The sequence below is a fragment of the Rhinolophus sinicus genome, linkage group LG11 (genome assembly GCF_036562045.2).
Source record: "Rhinolophus sinicus isolate RSC01 linkage group LG11, ASM3656204v1, whole genome shotgun sequence".
Taxonomy (NCBI): domain Eukaryota; kingdom Metazoa; phylum Chordata; class Mammalia; order Chiroptera; family Rhinolophidae; genus Rhinolophus; species Rhinolophus sinicus.
The window spans coordinates 50,162,685-50,184,082 of NC_133760.1; the positions used below are offsets into that span (position 1 = coordinate 50,162,685).

The 21,398-nt window shown below is 53.8% G+C and overlaps 1 protein-coding gene across 5 annotated transcripts in view; it reads left to right on the forward strand.

The window, feature by feature from the left end:
- Positions 1-21,398, forward strand: part of VIPR2 (vasoactive intestinal peptide receptor 2) — an 84,830-nt gene that overhangs the window by 57,571 nt on the left and 5,861 nt on the right. For 4 of the 5 annotated variants that reach the window (XR_012490264.1, XM_074315024.1, XM_074315022.1 and 1 more), the window contains 4 exons: positions 8,853-8,960; positions 9,262-9,359; positions 16,537-16,634; positions 19,314-19,455. Coding sequence is in view for 3 of the 5 variants with exons in the window: in XM_074315024.1 (XP_074171125.1) it covers positions 8,853-8,960; positions 9,262-9,359; positions 16,537-16,634; positions 19,314-19,455 (446 nt within the window). In the remaining 2 variants the exon portion in view is untranslated. The remainder of the gene's footprint in view (positions 1-8,852; positions 8,961-9,261; positions 9,360-16,536; positions 16,635-19,313; positions 19,456-21,398) is intronic. The other variant, XR_012490265.1, reaches the window with a different exon arrangement.

The following is a 21,398-nucleotide window of genomic DNA, read 5'->3' on the forward strand; positions in this document are numbered from 1 at the left end:
ACAGATACTTTTGGTCCAGTTGAGAACAGTGCAGTCTTAGAAATTAAATAGGAAAATGAGAGTTTTGTTCTCCTGAAGACATACCTCTTGTGAAAATAGTGAACTTGCTGATTTTATTTTCTTCAGGCCAAAGAAGAAATTCTGGGACAATATGCCCTCAACCTAGGCACATTCACATGTTTACCTACTCAGGAGGTTCTGGGCTAACGCCCAGATTATAAACAGTAGCAAAAACCTGTCCTTCAGCTTTCCTTTTCTCTGTTCTGTGTCATGATTTTATCCTCGTCAAGAAATAAATTAAAATCACAGTAAGACTGTGTTAAAACATCCTGGTGCCTTGTGAAGGACCTTCCACCAGAGCCCAGTGCTGCCCAGTAGAAACTGAATGAGAGCCACACAGGTCATTTTGAATTTTCTAGGAGCCACGTTGAAAGAAGTACAGAGAAATGTGAGATTCGTTTTTTTGTTTGTTTGTTTTTTAAATTTATTGGGGTGACAATTGTTAGTAAAATTACATAGATTTCAGGTGTACAATTCTGTATTACATCATCTATAAATTCCATTGTGTATATTCACCACCCAGAGTCAGTTCTCCTTCCATCACCATATACTTGTGAGATTAGTTTTAACAATATATTTTCTTTATCCAAATGTATCTGAACCATTATCGTTTCAACCTGTAATGAATATAAAGTCTTGATGAAAAGTTTTAGATGTTCCTTTGTATACTAAGTCTCAGAAACCCAGCACATCACCATTTGAACCTCCCAGGCTTTGGGTACTCCCAGGGGGCCAGTGCTGCTCTGAACTGAAACCAAAAAGTCATCCTGTGGCCTTCCTGTCCACTTCCTCCCCTGACGATGAGGCCTCTGGCTCCAGAGTCCCTTCCAGCCTTAATGACGGTGATTCTGTCCTGATGGCCACGTCTTCCAAATGGTCTGGTTGAGCTGTGTCCAGAGAAAGGCAAGTGAAGTGGCCCAGTCCCACAGCAGACAGGGACCGAAGTGTGTGTCCTGTGCAAAGGCAAGTGCCACAGGGAGAGATGAGGCATGGGTCCTGCCAACCAGGGCCTTAGGCCAAAACAATTGTCGTGGCCACGGGGATCCGTTCCCTTCAGTGAAAATTGAGAGATTTAGGAAAAGTAAATACTGAGAGGAGACACATCTAGCTGGTGGCCAGTGAGCCCAGGTCCTGTGGGCACGTCCCAGCAGCTCCATCCACGTGGACTCTGGCATGTAGCGGGTGGGCTGCATCCTCCGGTGACCGTCGACCCTGTCTGGGGCCGGGACGTCCACCCTCATCCCATTGTTGGACAGTGGAGGTGCTGATGGGTTCTGAGGCTGCCCACAAATGGCGCCCCTCGCTGGCACTCATCGTCCCGGGCAGCAGTGAACAGACCTCCACGTGAGTGCATCTTCACACTCTAAGACCCCTCGGAGGCTCTGCTGTCACCTCTCCAGCTAAACACTTCAGGACACATGCCCCAGGCCCTCGGCGAGGCTCTGGACACACACCCAGCCCCAACACAGGGAGGGAGGAAAATCTTACCACTGACACTGTGGGTGCTCAGCCATGGAAAAAGTGGGATGTGCCCATGACTTTCCCTCAGATGAAACCTCCTCGCAGCTGGTCAGGGGCTGACAGGACACCAGGTACAGGGGCAGGACCACCTGTAAGTTGTGCCGGCGCCGCTGCTGTGTGAGGAGAGACAGGACTCCTTTAGGGCAGTTAAGTTGTCTGCCATTAGGAAATGGGATGTTTTGACCCACAGTCAGGCTTTTTGTGTAAAAGATTCTTTGTTTCTGGTTGGTTTGTGTAGGTGGAATGTGGCATTAAAGAACTCAAAACAATGTTCTTTTAGCTTTACTCTGTCCAAAGGCACAGGTTTGAGTCCTGGTCCCTGGCCAGCCATTCAGGAGTGTGACTTGTTGGCCACAGTGGGAGTTGAGGGCAGAATGACAGCTGTGGGGATTGGCGGGGGTGGCCAGCTGTGGAGATGGCCGGTGGTGGGGGTGGCCGGTGGTGGGGATGGCAGGTGGGGGTGGCCGGGCAGTGGAGATGGAGGGAAGATGGCTGTCAGTAGGGACTTGGACTCGAGTAGAGGCAGCTGCCCCTTACAGCCTTTGCTTGTTACTGTGAGGAAATGCAGGCGCCAAATTGCCCAGCTTTCTATTTTCAGAGGATATCAGAAATGCAAACTTTACATAAAGTGTGCCAGTTTCTTCAAAGTTTGCGACTGGTACTTAAAGTGAAAAGCTGTGTGCGACTCAGCAGACCTGGCATGGTGCGTCCCACCGGCCCCGCTGTTGACGGACACCTGAGGCACACGGGCGGACAGCACGTCCTCGGCACTCCGAGGGCTCCTTGGCAGGCCACTCCTGTCTCGGTTGTTCCTCAGAGGTGAGCTGTGTGTGACCCACAGCAGACGAGCCCGAGGGCAGTGAGCGAGGGCAGCCACGTGCTGGTCACCACGTTCATCCGCTTGAGCAGAAGGAACATGAGGGGCCCAGAGAAAGGTCCTAGGACACCGGCCCTGTTCAGAGGGGTGGGGAAGGTGTCACTGCATTTCCTGCCAGTGACAGGACCAGTCCTCACACATGTTCTTACATTGAAGGCTCTCGCCATCTAAGTTGCTCTTGCCCTGCAGCAAACACACTGGCAGCTGACTCCCCCTTCTGCAGGAAGAGCGAGCTGACAGGCCAGCTGCCCTCAGGGAGCAGGGGCGTGTGGCAGGAACTTGTGCTCTGAACCCATCTTTCCTTCTTACTCTTTGCAATGTGTGTGGCTCAGATGCCAGGGGTAGAAATAGCACCGAGTTTCCGGAATGAAGACACTACACGCCGTCAGGCCATCTCTGCGAGCTGCATGCAGCACCCTCAAGGAACAGGACGAATGAATCCATATGTCACGCGTTCACTTGCTTCATGATATTAGAAGTGAGGGTCTGTTGTAGCTACTTTTAAATCGTGTAGGATTAGGAAATTGGTGTAAGAGCACCAGATGCAAAAAAAGACTAGTTTTCCATTATAGTAAGGTAATTTGTACGTCTGACAAGGAACTCTTTTAGTACGTGTTGAATCTAAAACAAAAAAACAAACAAAACACTAACTTAAATCTAGGCCAAAAAAAAAGCAAACTATTTCAATTCTAAATCCTTCAAAGGATTCACTTTGTAAGAAAGAAAAGCGCAGGAGGCGTTAGGAGCTTTGTGATCTGCTATTGATCGTGGCTGAGACTGACTGACTCCTGCCAATATGTGTGTGAGGCCTGAGGCCACAGCCGCAGTGCAGCACTGTCCCCAGAGTGTCCTGACAGTCACCTCAGCAGGTGGGTGGGGCCAGAAGCCAGACTGCAGGGAGGTGACAACAGAGCGCCCCTCCCCCCCAGGACAGTGGACAGGGCAGGGCACTGCTCTTCCAAATAGAGAAAGAAGACGGGAACCCTCTTTCTCCCAAAGGCGCCTGAGGTGGTGACAGCTGTGCTTGTACAGGCGGCAGGAAAGGGCTGTCACAGAGCCTGCAGGGGCTGGGAGCATTTGGGGCAGGTGGTCCTGGATGCAGGAGGAGGGGGGACCAAGGGCAAACCTGCAGCTTTGACGCTGGAGGGGAGAGGAGGGATGCGTGAGAGGCAGGGTGAGGGCAGGGCACTGCCGGTGGTGCGGGTATAGGCTCCCAGGGAGGGGCTGGGGCTGGAGAGGACACTGGAGCTGTGACCTAGGACACGGACGTGCAGGGCACTGGTCACAGCTCCCCCTCATCCTGAAGAGGGTGGCTGCTCTGGGCTCTCACACAGGGTCACAGGCCGCTGTGCTGTGTGAGAGGATCTGTCACTCCATCATAACACTGGTAGACAGATGCCCTGGGACGATCCCGGGAAGCCACCCAAGTCCTGACCATAAATCTGTGGAAGATTATCCTGGGAAAACATGGCAGGACTCTGTGCTGAGGCCCAGCCTGTCAGCCTCCCAGTCCAGCCTCCTGACGCTCAGCTCTGCCCGCCTGGGCTTCCTGTGGCACCAACAGTGTCCTGACTGGTCACAGACATGGCAGGGAAGGTTTTGAGAATTTTTAAAGGATTATTAGGAAACAGTGGCTGTTTATAAAAGGTAAGGGCAGCAACCATCTTGGTGGGAGAAAGGCATAAGCATTCTGCATACTTATGAACACACTCCTGAACTGAGCCGCACTCGGGTCCCGGGGGCGTCTGTTGGGTCCCAGGAGCGCCTGTCCTGCAGCTGTGGGAGGCGGACGGGCATGAAAACGCTGCTTCTACTTTTGCTGTGTCTGCATCCATCCCGGGCAGCAGTGCCAGCTGGAAGCCCATGGGCACTGGGTTCATCCAGCTCAGTTTGGGGGATGTTTTGATGTTTGGGGTTCACTCAGCATATTTTTCAAATACAGAGGTTCAAACTGGACCTCTGTGTTTCTTTGAAAAATGCTTTTGTTTGGTTAACAGCTTTGGCTGGTTCCGAGCTTTTAGTCTGTTTAATGTTAGTTCAAGTCCCAGAATATGTTCCCTACTCATGGAATCTGCCTGGACCTTCACCCACACAATAAAAGCTTGCTACCTCAGGATTCAAAATCCTGAAATGACCCAATTTCAAAGCGCCATCCAGTGGCAACATTGCAGCAAATGGTATCCTGGCTGTAGCTTGTCCCTCTCTCCAAGAGAGTGAGGCTGGCAGAGACCCTGATTAGACAAGAGTATTGGGGTGTCCTGGACTTGTCTGAAACCACCAGCTGTGCCGTGGGGCCTGGCATCGTCCTGTCCCGGTGTCCTGGGCCCAGCCCAGGCCTGTGCAGCTGGTTGGGTGAGGCGCCAACACGCAGTCCCCAGGCTATGCCTTTGTGGCTGCAGGTAGCCTGCTGTGCTTGCTGGAGGAGTGTCAGCCAAGGCCCTCTGCCCCGCCCCCCTCAGCCAGGGAGCCCCAGCCACAGTGAGTACTTGCTGCTGGAAAATGACCCGGGCTCCACATGAAATCCTGAAGAGAGTGCAGATTGCTGGACTGGCCACGTGTTGTCTCCTTCCTGTCCCCAGGGCTGAGCCTGTCCTGTTACCCATCCCCGCCGTCCCTTCAGCCCACGGCAGGCCGGGCTATCTCAGGCAGCGCAGACCCAGCAGAGCCCTCCTGCAGTTCTAGACAGGTTGTGGGGCCTGGTCTTTCCCCTCATGGGCTCCACTCCACCCTGCGTCTGCTGGGAGCCACTGTCGTCCCCAGTCCTGATGGCGGTCCAGCTAAAAATGCATCTGGCAGTGCCAGACGGAGTGAATGCATGCATACTGCTTTCCTTGTCTCACTAGCAAATGTTTTAAGGACAAAAGATGAAAATGCATCCTTAGAACAACAGAAAAAAGGAACCCATCATTGACTGGAATTTGACCATCACTGCCAGTGTCAGAGTGACTGGGGCCCCACGGGACTTGGAGTGGCCCTTACAGTAAAACTGTCTAGAGAGGAAACGACCCCGAGGACGCGCAGGGGTGGAGGGTGCAGGGTTGGCAGGGATGGTGTCTGCCCTGCATGGGGCCCCGGACTGCTCTCGTCACCTCAGCTCCTGGGAGGTTTTGTCAATCAACTGTGAAGCCTGTTTACCATCTGGGCCGACACAGAGAGTCCTGGCACGCAGCTCCTGGAACGGGGCTCTCGCTCTCCGTGGGTGCCACCCTCCTGGAAGCTGCTCAAGTGACTTCACATGTCACACCTGTGCACCCTGAGCTCAGGAAGCAGACCCTGGGGTGCTTCCTGTGCTGTGTGGTCAGCTCTGGCCGCTGAGAAACAATGGCCCAAGTGTCCAGGGACCGCAGTACTTTGAGGGGTGGTCTCTGAGCAGGAAGTCAAAGCAAGGCACCGAGGGGAAGGTGCCACCAGGCATAACTGCAGCTGCTCTCTGAGGGCTCCCAGGGCAGAGATCACTAGCAGCCCGACTTTGGCCATAGGATGTAGGATGACTTTTACAGGGACCCGCAGTGGGATGGCTGCTCAGGACATACTGACCTCCTGGACACCAGGTGCTCAGAGGCTGGGGGTTGCCCTGGACCAGGTCTGCAGCCTGTGGAAGCCTGGGTGCCACCAGCCTGGGGCATCTAAAGTGAGGGAAGCCCAGTGGTCATGGTCACCGATGCTTCCTGGCCAGGGCCCTGGAAGACAGGCTTGTACGTGGCAAAGACAGTACCCTCCTCAGTGATTCGGCCTGAAGCATGTCCCCCAGACCGGCTCTGCGGCCGGTGGCCGGGGATTGGCGTGGCTGGGCTTCAGGTTTCTACAAGTGGCCAGGTTCACAGAGAAGGAGAAAGCAATTTTAAAAAAGGATTTCCCAGTTCAGTTGGTGAGTCATCCCACTGGGGTCTTAGCCCTTTAAATTGATAATAGGCAAGAAGTAGACGGGAGCAGGAAACGGGCTGATGGCTTTGCTGGCCGATATGAAGAGAATTCATTTTTTTAAAGACTGTTAAATGAGAATTTTCGAGCTCCGAGGACTGGTGGAAATCTTGCCCAGCACGGCCCCGTGATGGGCGGCCACAAAGCCAGGCCTGCGCCCAGGGTGCCTCCGGTTCCTTGGAGCAGGAGACGCTCAGGATACACTGAACCGTGCAGGCCTGTGCCGGCAGGAAGTGTGGCGAGAACGTCCGCTTTGCTTTGCTGCCGTGTCAGTTTTTATCTGGTCTCTTTCCTACGAGAATGCAGAGCGAAAAGCAGAGTCCTCGTCCTCAAGGACTAAACCTGAGTGAGCTCCACGGGGCAGAGTTACCACTTAGGAGGTGTTTCCAGGGCCTCTGAGATTGCCACCAGCCTGACTCTGCTTGGGACCTCAGTGGCCAGCTCCCCAGGCCTGGGCCAGGCAGGTGTCCAGCTGGGGGACCTGGGGCCACCGCTCCTGCTCAGGGTGTGGGCTTCCTTCCTCAGCACTCTGCTCTCCTGGGGCCACGCGTGGGCTTCAGCCAAGCACTGTGGCTCCCGTTACTCATCTTCCGGAGCTGTTTTCCAGCAGAAAAGACGCTTTCTTTCTGTGTGCTTGACCGTTTATATAATCACAATGTTGGAAGGGAGGTGTGACGTGCCTGCGCATGTACGGTATGTACAGGATGCGTTCCGTGGACCATTCCAGCAGTCGCACACGTCATGACCCTGTGTAGAATCAGGACGCTGTCAGCAGGCAGGTAGCCGCGTGCCCCGCCCTCGGGATGGGTCTGCTTCCTTTCGGGGCCGCGTGCCCCCCTCCCCCTGGATGTCACCCCTTGGGAACAATCCGTGCTATCGCACCCCACCCCACGCAGTGATGCTGGCTCCTTGTGGCCCTTACTGTTCCATTGTGCTGTCTGCTCACTGGGTTAAAAAGTGGCCTGCAGCCTCTGGAGGGTGAAGTCTCCCTTCTCTCCAGTCATCAGGGAACCTGCGGGCTGGTGGCACCCGTGGGCCCTGCCCCTTGCTGGGGTGTCTGCAATGACCTGGCCTGACCTTGACTCTGCTGAGCATTAGCCTTCCCTCATCGTCTGCACAAAAACTATAGTTCCTTGCAAAAGGACAGGAAAAATGTCATGCCATTTAGGGGGCACGGTTAGATACTTAATGAGTAGATTTCCAATCAAACGATGATTTCATCACTGTTCGTTTGTGTCACAGATACACTGTGGGGTCTACAAGTAGGAGATTTAAAGGTGTTATATCCATACCATGGGATGTTAGGTAGCCCTTAAAAGTGATGGCGTGCTGCATGAGAAAACATGCGTGATGTTGCTAAGAGGGAAGGCAAGGGAGACGTCAAGACAGACAACTTCCTGTTTTTGTATGGAGAAATCGTGGAGGGGTAGCCGGTTAGCTCAGTTGGTTAGAGCGCGGTGCTCTTAACACCAGGGTTGCCGGTTCGATCCCCACATGGGCCACTGTGAGCCGCGCCCTCCACAACTAGATTGAAACACCTACTTGACTTAGAGCTGATGGGTCCTGGAAAAACAAAAATAAATAACAGTTTATAAAAAAGAAATCACAGGACTTCTGTGTATGTAGCATATAAGCTTGTGCATAGGATGCCATTGAGGCCCAAAAGGCAGGTCCCCCCGCCCCAGGCTTGGCCTGGGGGTGTGATTGTTCCTCCAACAGCCTCTGCACAGGAAGGTTGTTTGGTGAGATTCCTTGCAATGCTGCGTGTTATTATAACAGCCAAGCAATGGAAGTCCTCTTGTGGGGACGTTCCTCCTGGCTGTCTTCAGGATTCTGGCTTTGGTCACCTGGGCAGAGGTGAAACAGCAGTCACCACGTGCAGTTCAGAGGCAGAGAGGTCCCTGTCGGCACTGCAGTTTGCATGCTGGGGACTCGGTGATGGCCGCGGTGGCCACAGAGCTTGCCTCCCCGGGAAGAAGCATTCCTGCTTGTGGCTTTAAAATGAAGCTTCTGGGTGAAGGAAGTTAGGGTGATATTTGCTCTGAAAGTGGAGGGAGGGACACTGCCAGCTGTTACCTGGCCTGACACCTTCATGCCAGAAAGGTTCATGCATGAGACCCTGAGCCCCAAAACATAGACAGATACCCAAAGGGGCCCCTTCTGTCACGTCAGCAGGACAAAGGTGGCGATTCGATTACAGGGCATGTTGCATTACTCAAATACCTTCTGCCACGGATCTGGTTATTTCTCAAAGCTGGTTAAATGGACACATAGCTAAGTGTATTCCCAATAATATTGTCGGTGCAAGTTTATGAACAGAAAAATAATCTGTGAGATAATTATCTAAGGAATGGGCTTTCTATGTGCAAAGCTTGTAGACAGTTCCGGTCATGCCAGCCGGGGTCCCCCCACGGTGACACCACTGTGCCTGCCGTGGACTGGCCGTCCTTCCCGCCTTCGTTCTGTCTCCCAGCCTGCAGGGGTGTCTGGGACAACATCACGTGCTGGCGTCCCGCGGACGTGGGGGAGACCGTCACAGTACCCTGCCCAACGGTGTTCGGCAACCTTCACAGCAAACCAGGTACTGTCCTCCGTGGGTTCGCACATGGAGGGCTCGGCCGCCGCGGGGCCGCACGAAGCGGGGCCTCCTGGGCTGAGTGGCTTAGAGAGCAGGAGGACGAGGAGAGAAGGCCCCGCTGGGGACCTGGATGGCATCGCTCGGCCACAGAGACTTCGTTTCGTCTTGGGCAGGTGTTAGGGGTAATGATGTGAGACCAGAAATGCGGAGGGACTTCGAGTAGAGTGTCGTGGCCCAGACTGGGGCTCCCCACCACCCCAGAGAGGGGCAGGCAGTGCCCTCACATCTGAACCTTACCTTCCAGGAAACATAAGCAAAAACTGCACAAGTGATGGGTGGTCGGAGATGTTTCCAGATTTCATAGATGCATGCAGCTACGATGACCCTGAGGATGAGGGCAAGGTGAGGCCTGGCCAGGGCAGGTGGGGGCTGGTGGCGGCGGGGGGGGGGGCGGGGGGCAGGCAGAGGCTGGTGGGGGGGGGTGCTGGCGGGAGCTGGCGGGGACAGGCGGGGGCTGGTGGGGGCAGGCGGGGGCTGGTGGGGGCAGGCGCTCCTGGTCCATTTTCCCGTTACCCACACGGCCCCACACGGCCCCACAGGGATTACACCTCGGTGGCCACGCTGCTTATTGGCCAAATCAAAGAAATTCCCTATGTCACTCCAGCTGGTGGCATTTGGGATTCTCTGATGGTCTGTGATTTGGAAAGGCTGCTTCTCTCCACCTGCAGTCAGTATCAGGAAGGCTGTGCCTGCCTGAAATGAGCCTTTCTGAGCGTCCTTTCAGCCATGGGGGCTTCTCCCTCCCGTTTAACACATTGCTGCGATGTGGGCTTTCGAGAAGCCGAGCAGCTGTCGTCTTTGCCCTGAGCCAGTAGCAGCAAATTGAGCCGACACTAAAGCATCTTTGCAAACTTAGAGGATGAGCGTGTTCCGCTGGTGATGAGGGGTGCAGGCTGGCAGCTGGTGATTTGTCTCAGGCGGTGCTGGGGCTCCCTATGGCCGGCGTCCCCTCTGGTGGTGCTGGGGCTCCCCATGGCCGGCGTCCCCTCTGGTGGTGCTGGGGCTCCCCATGGTTGGCGTCCCCTCAGGCGGTGCTGGGGCTCCCCATGGCCGGCGTCCCCTCTGGTGGTGCTGGGGCTCCCCATGGCCGGCGTCCCCTCTGGTGGTGCTGGGGCTCCCCATGGCCGGCGTCCCCTCAAGTGGGTAGTTTAAGGGCCATGAGCTGTGAGCTCAGTGAGCCCCCTCCCCCAGGAAGGTTAAAGTAACACGTGGGTCCAGCTCAGCAGCACTCTGCTAGGGCCTGTCTGCATACCTCCCCAGCCCCTGCACCATCGTACTGTTGTGGCTCATTCTGCTTCATGAGCAGCAAACCTGATACCTGTCTTCCCATTGGGCCCCGTTCATTTACCCCACAACCTGCTGTGTGACGTCACACCGTGACAATGGCTCCAGGCTAGACTCCTACGAAGGGGAGTTTCTTTCTGAGCCTTGGTGATGAAAGTGAGGGAACTCTGCTCTCCCTCTGGGGTCATGATTGCAAAAGGCAGCTTTTCTGTGTCAAGCGTATCTCACATTCCCCTGTGTGTTCAGCCACTTGTTACAAGTGAAGACGTTGGTGGCTCCTGCATTCTCTTCGACCAGTGGAAGGGCCACTTTGGAGCCTATATGGATTTGTGCTGCTGGACGCCACCCCGCTTGTCCCAAAGACACAGGTAGTGGCCACCACCTGGCCAGGCATAAGAACAAGAGCTACCCAACTCAGGACTTCACTACAACGGACCCGTGTCTAGGACCCAATGCCCAGAAACGCCCGACCTCGCTGCTGCTGGTCCTCCCTCCCAGACCCCACTTCCTACTCTGTGGTCCTTCTGTCATCATAGCCTTTGATCCCACTCATTTTGGGGTGCAATCCCCATGGTTTGCTCTGGGGTGCGACCCTCCCTGTGGTTTGTTCTGGGTGTGATCCCCGTGGTTTTGGGGTGTGATCACCCATGGTTTGTTCTGGGGTGTGATCACCCATGGTTTGTTCTGGGTGTGATCACCCATGGTTTGTTCTGGGGTGTGATCACCCATGGTTTGTTCTGGGTGTGATCACCCATGGTTTGTTCTGGGGTGCGATCCCCCATGGTTTGTTCTGGGTGTGATCACCCATGGTTTGTTCTGGGGTGCGATCCCCCATGGTTTGTTCTGGGTGTGATCACCCATGGTTTGTTCTGGGGTGCGATCCCTCGTGGTTTGTTCTGGGGTGTGATCACCCATGGTTGGTTCTGGGGTATGATCCCCTGTGGTTTGTTCTGGGGTGTGATCCCCCGTGGTTGGTTCTGGGGTGCGATCCCCCGTGGTTGGTTCTGGGGTGTGATCCCCTGTGGTTTGTTCTGGGGTGCAGTCCACCATGGCTTTGGGGTGCGATCCCCCGTGGTTGGTTCTGGGGTGTGATCCCCTGTGGTTTGTTCTGGGGTGTGATCCCCTGTGGTTTGTTCTGGGGTGCAGTCCCCCATGGTTTTGGGGTGCGATCCCCCGTGGTTTGCACACAACTCAGATGTCCGTTGTCACAGTGCCGCCGGGGCCTTGTCAGCCCAGCTGACCCCACAGCACAATGTGAGTCCCATGTGAGTCTGCTGCAGGCAGGAAACATGACAGAAAGGAGCGCTGTGGCTCTGCAGCCCATTCACTTTCCTCAGCTCCTGTGACCCCACCTGGAAAGTTGGGACAAATGACAATGCTGCACGTGGTGGCTGATGACCCAGTACAGATCCCAGTCAGTGGCCTATGGCATCAAACACAAACTGAGAGCGCATTTCGTGGGGAGACATGAGCGATTCCAGATGGGGGCTCGTCCCACACTGCTCTTGAGCTGCTCCGTGTGCCCAAACCAGGAGACCGTCCTGTTGACTATCTGAGAATAAGACTACAAATTATATAGAATGTAGCCCAGTTTCAGGACTATTTCTGTAGGAAGAAGAGTTCCCAGACCCTGCTCTGAGGACCCTGAATTCTGACTGGGGGCAGGGACTGCCCCCTCCTCCCGCCGACCCCTTCGGTGACCAGGGCTCCAGCAGTGGCTGTGGCTGACCCTGTCATATCTCACCAGCCTGCAGGTGGCCCTGTGTGTGGGGTGGGGCTCCATCCTATCCCCACGTCTGTGTTCTACTGTCTGGCACCTCTGAGGCTTCAGGACAGATGTGTGGGGTGTAAAGCAATGTCCCAAGAGCTCACCAGCAGCCTCTATTCGGAACCTGGTCCTCATTTGTGCACTCCACAGAGTTCTGACTCTGTCCTTGGGGTACTGAGAACCCTTTGTGGCTGCACAGGATGTCTCACGTGGCGGCCAAGAGCTGACTGCTGTTGGCAGCGCCATGGGCACCTTCAGAAGTGAGCCCACCGTCCTGTCTCCTCAGTCTCCTGGCTCACAGTGTGGGAGGCATGCCCAGGAAAGCTGTTGGGAAAACTTCTGTGTTCACTTGGGACATGGAAAGGCCTGTAACTAAATCCTGTCTGTGTGAAACACAGAGTGTCTAAATTCTGATCCTTTTCCATCCAGTTTGAAGAGCTATTTTTCTTCTTAATTAAACATTTCAGAGATTCTGCAGATGTCATGAATGCATCGTCCCTGCTAACGGATTAGAAAGTCAAAATATTTTAATGTTTGCGAGCGAAGAGAATGATGGCATAAAACCAAAATGAATAATATTTCTTCCTGATTGCAGTTTCCATGCTCGAATACTTTGAATATTTGGTTGTTTAGGGGCTCACTTTGAGGATGAAAGCTGCCAGGCATGGCTGTGCCCGAGGACCAGGGTCTCCTGCAGCGGTGGCCTGGGGGGCGGCAGCGATGTCCTGCCCCTTAGTGAGCTCACGCTTCTCATGGCCTCCTTGTCTCATCAGCTGCCCCTTTCTTCCCAGGGTCATGACTTGCATTGGATTTCTGCTCCCACACAGCCAGGTTCTGCCCTGGGTGCTGTGTGTGCAATCTTTGATTTCAAAATTAATTAAATTCAAGGAAAAACAAAATAGCCTCCACAAAAGCCACAGAGTTGGCTACACATGGTGAGGGCATCATAAGATAAAAAAGTCAGGAAGGGGCGTCTGCAGGGGAAGGGGTTTGACGTCCCAGAGGACGAGGCAGGCATCGGCCCTGTGGGTGCCCCTCGTTTGGGATGAGGGGGCCTGAGGCCCTGTCAGGTGGTCGGGCCTGTCTTGTGTGCACAGAAAGCCTAAGCCAGCACGTCCCCACCTTGTATGTGTCATCACAGCCACCCCCTAGGCATGTGCCATTGTGCCTTGTGCAAGGTGCATTTTCATAGGTCTTCTATTTTATAGCCATTGGAGAAAGGGTTTAATCCCATTAAGAAGATTTAAGACCCCCCACCCCCACTCCCAGCTCCTGTCTCCTCTGTTCTACAGCCCAGCCTGCTGAATGCCACAGGGAAAAGCAGGTCACTCGCTGACCGCGAGACCCTCCCTTGTCATGGGAGCTGAGGGCGTCCTGCACTGAGGAGGTTGTCCTGGCATTGCGCTCTCAGCCTGCGCCGGTCCTGGTCCTCCCGCCTGGTGTTGTCATTGCCCCCAGCCTCCCCCACCCACCCTGCCCGAGCCCTGGGGCATCTGGAGTGGGCAGCTCGGCCATAGGGTGTCAGTGGACCCCGGGTCCCTGATTTCCTGCCTCAAAGGCTGTCTCGAGGCTCCAGGTCAGCTGTGTCCTCACGCCAGACTCCCTGCCGTGGTTCCCTGTCTGGTCTCCTGGGGATGCTGCGAGCTGGCAACATAGAAACCACTAGACGTTCAGCAACCAGAATGAATCTCTGTGGGCCCCAGGGTGTACCCCATGCTGAGTGTCAGGAGCCTCCGGGTGAGTCTGCAGACCAGGGCTGCACCGGTGCCCGGGCTTCACCACAGCGAGTGCCCTCACAGTTGCCACCCGCCTCGCCGAAGACAGCAGCCCCAGCCACACGCGGGCACCTGTGCAGGGTGGACGGCGGGCAGTATGCCGCGTTGCCTGGGTCGTGTGCGAGCTCACACAGTTCTCACATGCAGGACACTTCAGCTAAATTTAGCCCCGAGGGCTGTTTGGCATTCCAGACTTCCCATGCATCAAGTGGACACATTTCTTCCACGTTATGCCATGTTCCTAAAATACGTGTGCTCTCTCCTCTCAGCCTCAGACTACTGCGGGACTCTTGCCCGCTGAGCACTCACGTCACCCCATCGTACTGCCCATGGTTCTCATGGTGCTTCTGTGTCGGGCACGCTCTGGCCTCTCTGGGTCCCCACAGGCCCAGTAGGGCGGGACACGCTGCTGCTGAGTAGGGGGATAGCAAAGGGTGACTCCTGGGAGCAGACATGTGTGCCCAGCAGACCCAGCGTGGCTGGGTACCCACCCCGTTCTGTCGTGGCTGCTGGTCTGACTCAGCTTTGGAGCAAGCTCCTTGGGCAGCGGCGGGTGGCCAGAGGAAATGCCTGTCATGGCTTCCAGGGCTGTAAGTGCTGTTCTCTAGGGTCATAGGACAACGAGGTGACACTGGGAGCAGGGACAGTGGGCCTGCAGGGTAAGACCAGTGCAGTGACTAGGACGCAGCAGTGTCGGCTGGCCGTGTGACCAGAGACCTGCCCACCAGGACCAGAAGGTTCATCAGATCTTACCTGAAACTGTAACAAAGACACACGGCACCTGCCCAGGAGAAGCCAGTGGGGGGGGGGGTGTTAGAAAATCCCACCCAGGATGGCCGAGGCCCAGACAGCTGTTCCCATGACAAAAGCACAAGAATTAGAGGTCAGCACGGTCGGGAAGAAGGGGCGCAGGAGCACACATGTGGGTGACACAAGGGACAGTGCTGCTGGATGAAAGGAAATACGAAGAGAAACTGTCATCAAGGAAGGGTCCTGGAATGCTTGGGAAGGAGGGTGGCCCAGGGCCTGCCTGGGTGACAGCAAGGCCTCCATTTCCTGTGAGACGAGGCTGGGACAAGGCGTGCCTCTGGCGCTTCGGGCAGGACTCCGGGCTGCAGTTGGAGCCTGCAGGTGGGGACCGGACGGCAGGCAGACCTGGACTCACGGGGAGAGGGGGCTGGGCTGTTCGGAATCCCTCAGCTGCGCACATCCGAGCACGGGGTCCCCCTCGGGACACTGCTTGGAAAGCACTGCAGGTGGAAGCCTGCTCCATGCTGGCGTGGGGGTCAGCAGCAGCCCAAGGTGCAAAGCAGGGAAGGTATGGCCTCTTTCTGGGACCCCACAGCGCCCAGACACTCTTCCCCCACAGGCAGGTGGGGCTACTGCCCACTGGCGTCTGTTTACAGGTGTGTATTGTCTGTATGTTATTTTCTAGGCTTTTGATAGGTTTCAAATACTTCATTTTCCAACTGTTCAACCTGAACTTTTATCACAAGATAAAACGATGCAAAGCTGCTGCTATTTATGATTCCTTAATCAGAGAAGAAAACAGAAAATGACAGAAACCTAAAATTAGAGTTTCTGAGGACATTTTCAGAACCCTAAGGTGTCGTCTACCTTTTTCTTGACACAAAGCCACAGAGCACTACCATCCTGAAGCAAAAAAGCCTGATGAACTTCCCACACACCTGACCTGTGCCACCTGGAGGCAAATCACCTCAGTGCCAGTTTTCCCTTCCTTCCCACTTTGGTCTCCCATAGCCCTTGGCCGTCTTCACTGGGCTGAGACCCAGTCACTCCCAGAGCTGATGGAAAGGAGGCAAAAACACACACTCACACACACACACACACATACACTCAATGACACACACACACTCATACACTCGCTGACACACACATATACTCACTGACTGACACACACACACTTCTTGTTCGGGAGCACTGTTTTCCTGTACAAAACATCCTTTGGTCCTAATTGGAATATGCTTGTTCCTGTTGGCTGCGTGGCCTCAGGGAAAAACAGAGGGGTTGGGTCCAGCCGGGTTGCTCAGCCTTTCTGCCCAAGTGTGTGCTTTTTTTCTCTCTTCTGCTGCATTTTTCTCTCTTTCTCTGGTGTGAATCAGGGCATTTTCAGATTCCTGGAGTGATCAGAGCTCTTGTACTTCCTTGAGATTTAAAATATCCATGTTGGCTGAGCATTTTCATGTTGAAAGAAGCGTTGGAAGCATGGCAGGTGCTGCTCCAGGGTCCCAGGCCCTGTTGGACAAGGGTTCAACTGCCACTCAGCCACTGGTCTGGGTTAGGAAGTCCCCTTGACCTGGGTGTGTGGTGTGCACATCCTGCCACGTGGCTTTGGGACCCCGACTCCAGCTCTCCTGGAATGTAGCCCAGCACATCCTCCCCACTTTGCTGTCCCAAAGGGTGGCAGGTCACGTCTCTCCAGCGGGGACTTGCTTTACGGCCACCATCCAAAGTCATTCCCAATGAACTGTAAGGAAAAGCCTGGGTGTTTAAAGAGGAGAGTAATTTTTTGGTTCAGGATGGAGGTGGAACTCTGAAACTATGCTGTCCCGTGGTTTCTAGGCCATCAGCAGCCAGGAGCCCTTTGTGAAGGGAACAGCGGCATCCTTGCATCTGGGACCTGTCCCTTTGTCTCATGCTGGCTCACAGACGTGTTTTCCTTTCTTTGTAGATCATGTTTTATATTCTGGTAAAGGCTGTTTACACCCTGGGCTACAGTGTCTCGCTGATCTCCCTTACAACAGGAAGCGTCATTCTTTGCCTCTTCAGGTAAGCAGCAGAAATGAGCAATTCTGCAAAGAACACAAGATGGGGAAATTACCATTTAGCCAGCTAATCCATCAGAGGTGCAGAGGAGACTACTACCTGAGCTCTCTCTGAGTGCTAAGCCAACCCAGCTCCCTGGGAGATGCCAGTGTGAAATGGGATGCCAACACTTACATTTTTATTTAAATACTCTGCATTCCTTGTATAAAGAAGTAATGCTGGTCTTGGATGAAAATTCAGTCCGACTGTTATTTACTAAATACAGCCATTATGCAAATGCTTTGAACATACAGAAGCAACAGCACCCCCTTTGAGAAGCACCCACATGTGGGCCACCCAGGCTCTCATGAGACAATACAATGTGTTCAAGACACGGACAGACAGACGCAGGAGTCAGCCTGCCTTGGTTCAGTCCTGGGTATATCTCTTGGTGGCTGTTTGACCTTGCGCAAATTACTTAACCTGTTGGTGCATCTGTAAAGTGTGGATGCTAGTGGAGTCCACACAGCATGTGGCAAGCACTCTAACTTTTGCCTGTTTTTCCCCCTGGAAGTGAAGGTAGGGTCCCACCCCCACCTGAATGTTAGCAGCTCCCTTTGGTAACTAATGACATACATTGTAGCAACTCCCTTTGGTAACTAATGACATACATTGTAGCAACTCCCTTTGGTAACTAATGACATACATTGTAGCAACTCCCTTGGGTAACTAATGAAATACATTGTAGCAGCTGGTTCCTCAGGGTCCCAGGGTAGAGATTTTGCTCCCAGAACAGATGTTTCTGTCTGGGAAAAGCTAGTAGGCATACCTAGGATTAAATCTATGTCTTAAGCATCATTAGCGCTAAACAAAATGGATGATATTTGGCTTATTTTAACAGGGTTTTGATCACCATGTGTCTTATTTCTCTTTGCTAAAATATAGTTCAAATACTGATCAATATTCAGATAGAATCAGTGGTATAACAAATAGAATCTTTAGAACCTCACAAGTCACTCATTAGGAGAGCCATACTGGAAAGTAAAATAAATGAATAAATGGAGAAAAGAACTGAGAAATCCAGCAAACGTAATTAAACTACACTTTTTATTTTTCAGGCACCGCACCTATGTCAGGTGGCTGGTTATTCTCAGAGAGAATAAGTCAGTATCTTTAGCCCACAACCCTACTTAGAAAAATGTGGGGAACATCTATTATATTCTAGTTCTTTAAAAAAAACCACACTGGTACAATATTAATATCTGTTGTACTATCTTCTATATTTTACTATACACCTTTAAATCTTTAAGTTGTTAAAGATAAAAAAGAAAGGAAAAATTCGGGGAGGTTAGGGGGCACAGGGTAACGAGCTAGAACATTTTCAGCTTATTTTTAAAGAGCTGAACTACCCATATTGTTGACATGAGCAGTTTCCCTCAGATTCCTACTGAGCCACCCGAGAGCATGTGGAAATTGTCAAAAACACAGATGCGATCCTTTAAGAGAACCGCGTGGGTTTAGGAGCAGTAAGCGAGTCCTCTATACGTGGCCGTCATCATGCTGGTTCTGCCTGTAATGCTGCCATCTTGGGCCACTCACATGCCATCCCCTCTGCTCCCCCACCTGTCCCATGTGTTCAGGTAGCTGGACAACTGTAAGGGTGCATGGATTCTAAAATGTATTAATTATAAAAGTGACAAGCACTATTGTCCCGGTAAATAGACCCAGGAAAGGAATTCTTCGCAGTCATGGAATATTTATTCTCCAGAAGCTAAGAGAGCATTAGCATTAAGTAACTGTGTCCTTACTCTGTACACAGAGAAAGTAAGCGATTTATCTGTTAGACCAAGTCCTGAAGTGTGCTGAGGGCGCAGGTAGCAAACACACTCCGGGTTTTGTGTGGGAGCCGCGGGCGGTCACCACGGCCACCATCCTGGAGCACTCCGGTATCCGGGTACTGGACAGAGCCCATCCAAGGGCCTCCTGCCCCGGGGACAGCAGCCCAGATTGCCAACACAGTGGCTGCGATGCAGTTTATAGGAGCTTGTAATTTCGCCCCCACCCCCCCACCCCCAGGTTTTATCCGTTAGAGAGAAGAGGTGCCCTTGTTCCTGGTGGCCAGTCGCAGGGCCTGCACTGCGTCCATCTGCCTTGGGGAGTGGGCGGGTTCTCCAAAGTCTGACCCAGCCTTTGTCCCAGCCACTACCGAGAGCAGGTTCCCATCTGGCTTCTCTGGAAGCCACACCTGCAGGGCACCCATCATCCGTCAGTAGGTCCATACGTGGAGGTGACATTTTGGACAGCTTGCATTCATCTGTGAAGGCGAGAAACCCCAAACCCCATTCAGTGGGAAGATGCAGGTGAGAGAGCGGGAAGGGGCAGAGAGATGAGAAGAGAAGGAAGAAGGGGTGACGAACCGTTCATCCTGGGACAGTAATAGACCCTTCCATTTCTTTAGGCTTCCTTCATTCCTTTCAGTGTTTTGTGCTTTTCTAAGGAAAGCCATGCACATCTTTTATTGTCATCCCTACGTATTTGTGCTGTTGCAGGTTTTGTTAAATTCCATTTCTAACTATTTCTAGGAGGGAGTTGATTTCTGTATATTAATCTGGCTTCAGCAACTTGCTAAATTTATTCAGGAATTCTACAATTATTCTGAGTTCAGTTTGATGATTCCCCCCTCCCCTTCCCTCCCCCACACAGGAAGCTGCATTGCACCCGGAACTACATCCACCTGAACCTGTTCCTCTCCTTCATCCTGCGAGCCATCTCGGTGCTGGTCAAGGATGACGTCCTGTACTCCAGCTCGGGCACCCTGCACTGCCCGGACCAGCCGTCCTCCTGGGTAAGGCTGTTGCTGACGGCCTGTCACCAAGGGGCGGGTGGCATTAGGAACTCCAGCCCCACCCTCCCCCTCATCACCCCCCTGCCCCTTATCTCCAGCTCCACCCTCATGGGGATGAAGTCCCAGAGCCGCCCCTGCACACGTCCTGCATGTCCTGGTTGGACGAGGATGAGGGCTCAGGCCTGAGAAGCAGAGGGACCTGGCCCAGAGGCCGGGACTCAGAGCAGGCCAGGTCCAGGCTGGCAGCAGACAGGTGACACAGGCAGGTGGGCAGCAAGTCCCAGACGCCGCCAGGGCCGGGAGGTCACAGGCAGAGTGAGTGCTGAGCCCAGCAGAGCCAGACACCATGTAGGCCCTGCCAGGACTGGTCAGTGGCAGCCCGGGGCTGCCGGTCATGACAGGTGACACGTGCAGTGCTGCTGCTTTATCCCAGAATCTCACCGATTCTGAGCACCAAACGCCTCCATCGGTGGCTGAGGGGGACACCTGAGGTGGCCCCCAAAGAGGGGCAGAGTCCTCAGAAGGTGATGGGTCTGTTCCCTGTCAAGAGAAGGTTTCTGACCTGCAGCCACCTCTGGTCTGTGCAGGGCGGAGCCCCTGGTCTCAGCTCCTTAGTGACATGGGCCACCTGGGCAGTTTATTCTCACCAAGACCAGAACACATGGCACGTGAGGCCTGCGGGCTTTGCACTGCCCCCCCAAAGCCTGAGTCCTTTGGCCTGGGGGTGGACAGGGTGGCCCTGGGCTCTGCAGCGAGGCACCCAGCCCAGGCCAAACCCACCTGCCACTGCTGCCCCAGGGGAGAGGCTGGGCTGGAGGTGCTGGGCCTTCGAGCTGCCATCAGCCCGCAGCCCAGGTCAGAATGGCCATGTGTCAGGACAAAGGCAGGTGAGTGGAATGGAATGAGTGAGAGCTGCCAGCACACACAGACACACGCCCCCTTCAGGCTGTTTGCATCCACCCCTGGAAGGACCGCTGGTTTGGGACCCCGTGTCAAGGGCAGAGCAGCTGTGGACACAGGACACACGTGAAGCCAACAGGTGGGCCCTGCCCCAGACGAGCACACCAAGATGCTGTCCTCTGCGCTGGTTTGTGAGGTTTTCATTTAACTCCTGCGTAAACCATACTGTAGAGAAAATGAACAACCAGACGCCCAGGATGACAACCTGGGCGTTGGCTTTCAGCAGGAGCTGCCAGGTGAAGACGAGGTGCAGGCCCCCAGGCCCCGCCGTATGCTTCAGGCCAGGGGACAGGTCTGGTTGGGGACCTGCTACTAAGGGACCACTGGCCTGGGCCTGTCTCTACCCCGTGTCTGGGTGGCAGCAGATCCCGGAGGCCCTGCGTGGCCCACAGGCCCTTCCATCCCGAGGGACGTGTTTGAAATCACCGCTAAAGATGACGACATCAGCAGAGAGCTTCTTACTCATGAAACCTCTCATCCGCAGAGTGTGTGGATGGTGGATGAGCAAAGGGAAAGAAATGCAGGCGTGGCATTGTCAGATTTTACCAAGAAAGTAGAATCATCTTAAATACACGTTTCTGCATCTTTTTTCCTTATTCAACAGGACACCGTGGGAACCCTCCAAACCTACTGGCGCAGTGGTCTACTATGTGGGTGTGACACAATTTCTTTAACTGTCCCAGCAGTAACAGGCACACTTAGACTGCATTCATTAGTCACGCATCTTCATACTAACATTGGATTTATTTTTATTACAAAGATTAAAAAAACATTTTTGTGGAAAACTTTGATCTGCAAAAGGATGAATTTGATTTGCAAAAGGGAGAATTTGGAGTGCAAAAGAGTGAATTTGGTTTGCAAAAGAGTGAATTAGATTTGCAAAAGGGTGAATTTGATTTGCAAAAGAGAATTTGGAGTGCAAAACCTGTACCCTGGGGCTCCTGGTCCTTCTGACAGAGCTCACGACTGTGTGTGTTTCTGAC